Source organism: Ptychodera flava, chromosome 8, assembly GCF_041260155.1.
Source record: "Ptychodera flava strain L36383 chromosome 8, AS_Pfla_20210202, whole genome shotgun sequence".
Lineage (NCBI taxonomy): Eukaryota > Metazoa > Hemichordata > Enteropneusta > Ptychoderidae > Ptychodera > Ptychodera flava.
The window spans coordinates 15,340,686-15,348,429 of record NC_091935.1 but is presented as its reverse complement, the minus strand read 5'-3'; the positions used below and the strand labels follow the sequence as shown (position 1 = coordinate 15,348,429).

The 7,744-nt window shown below is 40.2% G+C and overlaps 1 protein-coding gene across 1 annotated transcript; it reads left to right on the top strand.

Moving 5' to 3' along the window:
• The first annotated feature begins 1,576 nt into the window (after positions 1-1,576).
• On the top strand, positions 1,577-3,319 carry LOC139139536 (leucine-rich repeats and immunoglobulin-like domains protein 2). The gene has a single exon (XM_070708448.1). It carries the CDS (start codon positions 1,577-1,579, stop codon positions 3,317-3,319), a length of 1,743 nt encoding a protein of 580 aa, XP_070564549.1.
• Positions 3,320-7,744: the final 4,425 nt, after the last annotated feature.

Here is a 7,744-nt window from a genome sequence, read left to right as displayed (position 1 = left end):
GATGAAGAAATCTCCATCCGCAATATTGAGCCTGGGAAAAAGACCCCAACAGTGTTAAACGTGCTTATCAAAATTAATGTACAAAGATTGAACTGTTTGACACATCACGATACGTGACGTATTCAATTTTTATCAATATGAATAACATGAGTAAATGGAAGGGTAATCAATTCTGAGGTTTCTGACGGAAAACCTATAAACTCATTGGACGGATATTGCGCCAGGTGACGAAGGACGTGCAAAGTTAATGAGTCAACAAGCGCATGCGCGATTTGTTTTTCTTGGTGGAACTGCAAATTGGTGATAGGCCAACAATCTGAGGATAAAATGTTTGTTATCCTCGCCTTTTGCTCTTTTAAAAAGTAGAACATCCCCTATCATCGTCTTTCAGAGATAAATGAATGTAAAAATGGATTTACTCATATGTGTACATGTATATAGATATGCACTGTAGTAAATCTGACCATTATAAAATATATCATGTGTTTGTGTCGATTGAGCTATATTGCAAGAACCTAGCGACAGTCAGCAATATACCAGACACAATGCGCAAAGGGTAAGTTATTAGTTACTAATACTCTTCCGATAAATTGATGGAGAACTTAATTGAATGAACTAAAGACGGCCTGAGAGAAACGATGAACTTTTGGTACATCGTTCAAGTACGTTCTATCTGGGTCAAATGGCACTATATATTATATCCGTTGGCATTTTTCCTAGCGTAAAACATGCATTTTCCACCAGGAAACAATTTCATGAAGAGGACAAGTTTCAGAGTTATTTGGGGCACTGCGACGCGGAGAAAGTCACAAAATACATCATTATAACTTGTGAATTATGCACTGCAGACAAGTTCTTCTCCCATGCTGGAAGGTTCAGTGCGGGAACGGCGTTAAATTTCAACGCTACGCGATCAGGACGGATAAATCCGCTGCGGAACACTAAATCACTTGCTTTTTAAAACCGTATATACGAGCGTGTCACGTTGGTCGTCCGTGAAATATGATTCTCGTTTTCTCCGACAGTAAACAGCGCTGATTATGTTATGCATCGAATTTGCATCTGAAATGAGGGCGGCGTTTCTCTACTCCCATGATATTGCTATCTGCAACTGTTCTGCCAGATTCTGAACGGACACACATTAGATTGGATGCAGTTCGCCGTCGCTGACGCTGCCGAGAAAAAAACTCGTTGAATGTCCGGAGGAGGAGGGACAGAACAGTTGTGGAAAGACCCCGTCACCACATTCTCAATGAGATTGACAGGCGAGTATTTGCATACCGCGTAGGTGTAGTGCCGTGAGAGACCACAGTTGTGTTTGGATTACTTTTTAGTCAGGCCCGATTCCCATGCAGTGACCGCTGCGTTCATCCAATAAGAATTTCTTTCCCTTCACACACCTTGCGCACACTGATCTTTAGACCCTAGTACATCAAAACATGGCGGCGTAGAGGGGACTGAGGTTTACAACACAACTTCCGAGAAGTCACGCCTGTTTTAAGGTTGGCCTTTCCTGGTGAAGTTCACTCTGGTCTTTGTCTAGTGACATGAGTACTTGGCTCGGGACCATAAAATAATGGCAACTTTGAAGATATTCATGTGGATTGTGTTGACCAGTAGTACGTCGGTGATCGTACGGAACTGTGATGCTGACGGAGCGATCTGTCCTACGAGTTCTGGTTGTGTGTGCTCAGAGTCGCCGACCTCTGGAATTGTTGAAGCACGTTGTACTAAAGTTAGTGATCTTTCGACCAGTCTTCGTGCGTTGCCGCTGAATACGACTAAACTTACCGTGACCTCGCTCACGCTGACGACACTGCCGTCAGATGCTTTCCTGTTCGCTCCTCGGCGGCTGGAAATCATCAATATGGACGACAACGCCATCGAAAAGGTGAACCAGGGGACCTTCGATGGCCTGTCAAATTTAAGAAGTCTGAATCTTAGCAAAAACGCAATCGCGTCACTTGACAATGGGGATCTTTATGGGTTAACTGCCCTGGAAACGCTAGATCTCAGCGAAAATGTACTGACGGATTTTGGGACCGCCGACTTGTGGATGGATGTACCACAGCTGACAGTGCTTTATCTTGATGGTAATCACATCTTTTACTTGAAGTCAGGTATTTTCAGTGCGTTACAAAATCTAGCTGTGTTATCGCTGTCCAGAAACAGGATAAGGGAGATAAGCAGCGCATCATTTGAGGGTTTGTCGAAACTGGAAACATTGATGATAGGTTGGAACAATTTGTCCTCTATTCCGTCAACCGCGCTCAAATCCGTGAACTCGACCAAGTTCCGAACGCTCGATTTGAGTGGCAACCCTATCAAGAATTTGCAGGCTGACGCTTTCAATAGCGAAAGCTTTGGGAAATTACACAGCCTCTATTTGGATGATTTAGATTTAAAACTACACGAAATCGAGACGCACGCCTTTGCCGGTCTATATGCACTATCTATGCTCTACCTGCGAAGGAATCGTCTACACCTGTTGAGAAGCTCGGACTTTTCACAACTTCAAGGTCTCCAGTTCTTAGCGCTGGACGACAATCCACTACTTTGTACTTGCGAGATGTATGATTTCGCGGACTATATCAAGGCCATCTCTCTTCACTCCGTCACGGGTTACTGTCACGAGCCCGTCTATCTCCGCAACCGGGCGATTGTGAATGTATCGCTGTCGGAATACAGGTGCCAACAGCGGATAATCAAACACCATGCCGGCAACCTGACGGTTGAGGTTGGTAACACCGCCACCGTGTGTTGCAACACAGAAACTTATCATGAAGATGTCCAAATCAGCTGGTATTTGCAAGACGGTACCGCGATAAATCGGCGACCAATGAGCTGCCTCACCAGAAAAACTATTTCAGGGGCCGACGAGGGGACGTACACTTGTGTAGCAACCACGCCGAAACTATTCGATGAGTTCACGATGTCGATAATCGTGCGGCCAAACGAGCGGTCCGCTGAAATGCCACGCCATTCGACGACCATGGAGCGAGCTCCGGCAGCAACCATAGCAACTGGGAGGACTTTAGAGGACTGGAGCGCATATCACCATCGAAGAATGATTATAATAGCAGCTATCGTATCTACGGGGTCTGTGATTGCCATCGTCCTGTTCATGGTGTATTTCATGCTGTGCCGTCGTCAGCCTCAACGAACGTTTACCAACGGCTACCGTCGAGGATTGTTATCGGACCCCGTGTCGGTCCCGCTGGTGAGCGATGACTCCCTCGAATTGACCAACGAAGCCCTGGAAATCGAGCGAAGAATAGCCAGGAATAGCCGCCCAAGCTCACAGATTTCGGCAGTGTAAACTCAATGTGTGGCTTTTACCTGTAGAACACTGTAAACACACGTTTGAAGTACACGGAGACTCTGAAGAAAGAGCAGCGAGCGATCGGAAAGCACTTGCGCGGTTAGGCGATTCTTTTGGTGTTTTAAAATCGAGAGAAAGTATGTTACCGCAATTTTACAGTTTCAAACGACACCTTGGACTTCATTCTCTTTAAACGAGATGATCTGTATCGTATACCGTTATCTCCTGTTGTCTGTGCTCATCAACCACGCATCTCACCTGCGCGCGGAGACGAACTGGTAACACCGTTCTGTATCACTTTCACTATCAAACATTGAATTGAATGGATTCTGTGCACGCCTGGTATTCGACACCACACCAAAATCTAGAATTGTATGTATTTAGTGCTGTAAAGTAAAATCTTGAAGTTTAGGAGTTTAGATCCTTGCCATGGCAACGTATGCAAAAACCGTGCAGCGAAAAGGAAGATGATCTTTACTGCTCATGTCATTTTACCATCCCTACAACTGTTCGCAGACTGTACAAGTCATTTTAAACAGCGCCCGTGATAGGACACATCCGGGTCGCCAGCACACGATGGTGTATTATTTATAACAACCCTCAAAACCTTGGGCAATTTATATGCGGGGATAATTCAAATCTGAAACTCAAAAAAGTCGATTGGTAAAAAAAATGAAAGCGAACCTTCGAGTTATATTGACACCCTCGCTACATCGGTAATTTTATCGTCTCATCCAATAAACATACAGTTCACATTTTTCGAACATTCGAATTCACCTAGACACTTCACTTCCTGTTTTCTGTCATTTTAAAGTTTTTTTATGATGCACACTGCTTGAAGTATTATGACCTTTGCCCTCTGTAGTTCAGTTGACTGTTGTATGGTTTAATTTACACGCAGTGACGAAATATAGTTCAATTAGAAGGAAAAAAAACTGTCACCATTTTTTGAGATTTTTGTATGAAGTGATGTACGTGACAGATACAATCTTCGCCATCGTCTGTCACGCTTCTGGTGGTTTTTTTTTCTGCCCAGAGTTTCAGCGAAAACCCACTTCAATGACGCACTTTATGACGTGCCCATGAAATAATCTGTGAAAGGTGACATGTTCACAGATCACGGTCAGACATCGAACTGAGTGGACGACAAGTGGCATCTAATGACTCATCTTGTGTCAGTCCTTGGAGCGATACAACCAACTTATCATAAAAGTGTCAAAATATCAGGGATAGTCTGAAAAAATGGCGAGTCGTCAATTTCTGTCATACAGATGTCGAATCATATTCTGAACCTGACCATTCACTCATTGTAATGTGTTACTTCTGTTTTTACCCGAAAAAAAGGTCAACAACTCTCATCACCACCATAATTTGTAATTCCATTGTTTGCAGCAGCGTATGTATCATACGTGCGGATATACAAAGTTAGAAGTGACCTGCTGAGGGTAAACATTTGAATATTTGATTTACCCTGCTGACTCAAGAACATTCCGCATTGTCCGTCGACATCCCACCACCCACCTTGTTTGTATTTGTCCAAAGTGGTTCGTTGGTGTTGTCCGAAAGTAGACATACTCCTTTGAACAAACATGATTTATTTGAAAGAAATGTCCACTATAAAAATATAAAAAATCGTATGCTTGAATGAGCGTAACTGCTTTAAAGTGGATAAGGAATTGTTTTGTAATATATCTTATGTAAAATTTTTTATGTAATGTTACAAGAGGGACAAGGACACTGAAAATTTTCCAATACTAGTACTTTCCTGGTATAGTGTGTGGACTCATGATTTTGACCTCTGTGGAGAAAATTCAAATTTTCACTATCATCTTTCACAGTGAAAGCGAAATTTTCCCCACAGAATTATAGAATTTGAATTTCGAATGTCGGTATATTTAGGTAATTTCGTCCAAACAAAACAATTGTGCGGTTATGTCTGATTGTGATTCTGAGTCATGGAAGGCAATGTCTTGAAGTCTTTCTGAAGAAAGTTTGGGTAAAAGTTCCAAACAATCGAATTTGGGGCGCGCGTTTTATTAAAAGATAAAGCGACTTTAAATTTCTTTAAATTTAAAACAAGCTGGTTTTGTACCATTTGAGATGTTTGTACAACTGTGGGAAGGTTTAAAGACTGGTCAACGAAACTACTTTAGATGTAACCGCTTCAACATGGAACAGATATAGTAAAAAGTGATGTAAATAAAAAATGCACGTTAGGCAAACAGAAAATATTTCTTGTCCTTGGGTGGATTCATAAATGATGCGGTCATGCGAATTTTTTTTTAATAGAAAAGGCCAATCCCCTCTTTGGGGAATTCAAACGCTGCTGCCATGGTTGCCACTGAGAGAAAGAAACCTGAGGAACATTGCGCAGAATATCAATCGAACATATCGACTCATCCATAACATGGATTCACACGCAGATGTTACGTTGTATTCGGCGTTTTTTTATTTTGTTATTATAACGATTTTTCTTTTTTCAAAACTCAAAAAAAGGAGTGACCCGCATGTTTCACATGACGCGCGCGATGACGGGCAACAAAACAATTTCTTGGCCCTATAGTGAGATACAGAGCGTCCGATACAATTATATAGTGACTATTTTAGTTTAAGGTCGGTTTTAAGTGGGGCATTTTTGGTCTCAATACACAGATACAAGACGGTGACTTTGTCCTCTACATGTCGTCGTTAGTACGATAGATACCTTCGATAGTTGGACGAAAGGTTTCGAGTGTCACGTTGGAATTAAACCATACAGAGGGCAATGTAAAAGGATAAAACCACCAGAACATCAGTTTGCGTAAGTTGTGATGTCATGTGCTGTTTGTATTTGTTTGTGTTTGTCCGTACGATGCCGCAGACGATATCAGGGACGTTTTAGTAATTTCCAAACGGCAGAGGGCGCTGTAGCTCAAGTACTTCCTTCTCGGCCTGTACGTTTTGACATCCAGTCGAAAGACACCAGTATAATGCATTCTATCGAAAGCAAAGGAGGATGTTCAGAAATGTTTGACATTTTGTCGAAAAGAAATGAAGCTCCTTACTTTGACTTTTGTCGAGGCTAAGTAAAGCATAAGCTTAATAAATCGTATTTAGTTCTATTATTGTATTAGTTTTTACCAAAAAAAGGTTTTCTCACATTACTCAAAAGAAGGGATGTGTGATTGCTTGAAATCACTAGTCAACAAGATATTTATCACTTGACTTGAGGTTGCAGAATAATTCTAGGTAGACATCATAGATATTTTCATCATTGTAAACACTTTAATAAAACTATTATGGAAATGTATGGCTGGTGAAAAGAACTCCACAGAGTTGAGGTACAATAAATCAAATTATTCCGATCGATATCCATTGATATAAAGAAACAATACCCTCCCTCCCTTCCTTCCTCTCTCTCTCTCTCTCTTTCTCTCTCTCTCTCTCTCTCTCTCTCTCTCTCTCTCTCTCTCTCTCTCTCTCTCTCTGATGCGTTGACAAGTTTTCATGTTCTGTATCTACCCATGGGACACAACGATAATTTCATTTCTTAATCTCTTCTGGTTCTTTTCATGAGATCACGATCCAAGAATACCGATCAATTGTTGTCGTATATAATTCCCCATCACTGTCACCCACTGCAACAGTTATTATAATAAATTTACATAAGTGTAAGACATTCCGATGACAGGGAGAGGATTATACGGCCCTGAGGACGATCCTTAGAGCGACGAAGTACCGTGGGAACAATCCTTTAATTGGATTACAATATTTGTTCTGCACTTACGGACAGGAACGTGTGTAGCCATGCTAAGTGTATCGGTATGGCAATTTTTTTACTATGTCTGTCTCTATGGTTGCTGTAGAACTGCGTAATGTTTTGAGTATATATGTATGCTTATGTATGTCACACACACAAACACAAAAACACACGCATATATATATATATATATATATATATATATATATATATATATATATATATATAATATATATATAATATATATCTTTTGATATCAAAATATCTTTTGATCGTTATTTTTTTATAATCTGCTATTGTCGTTAATCTGTGTCAGTATTATTTTATGCTGTTTTGTTCACTATTTTGTGCAAAATAAAAAAAAAGTTAAAAAATCTATCTACCTATCTATCTAGCTATCTAAATATTTTTTAAAATTTATTCATATATGCAATTGTATATATTACAAGTACATGTATAAATAAATTTAAAGTTGAATTTTGTTTATATATATATATATATATATATATATATATATATATATATATATATATATATATATTATACTTAAAAAGTAACGATACATATTTGTCTGCGTATGTTAAAGGGACAAGTCGCTCTTTTTTCAAAGTTGAACTTTCTATGACATAAGGAAAACTTGGTGTATTTGCATAAAGTCATTCAAGGTACAAAATGACGACGGT

Excerpts from the sequence above, each read along its gene's own strand:
- LOC139139536 (XM_070708448.1), top strand. The coding sequence starts at position 1,577 with ATGGCAACTTTGAAGATATTCATGTGGATTGTGTTGACCAGTAGTACG.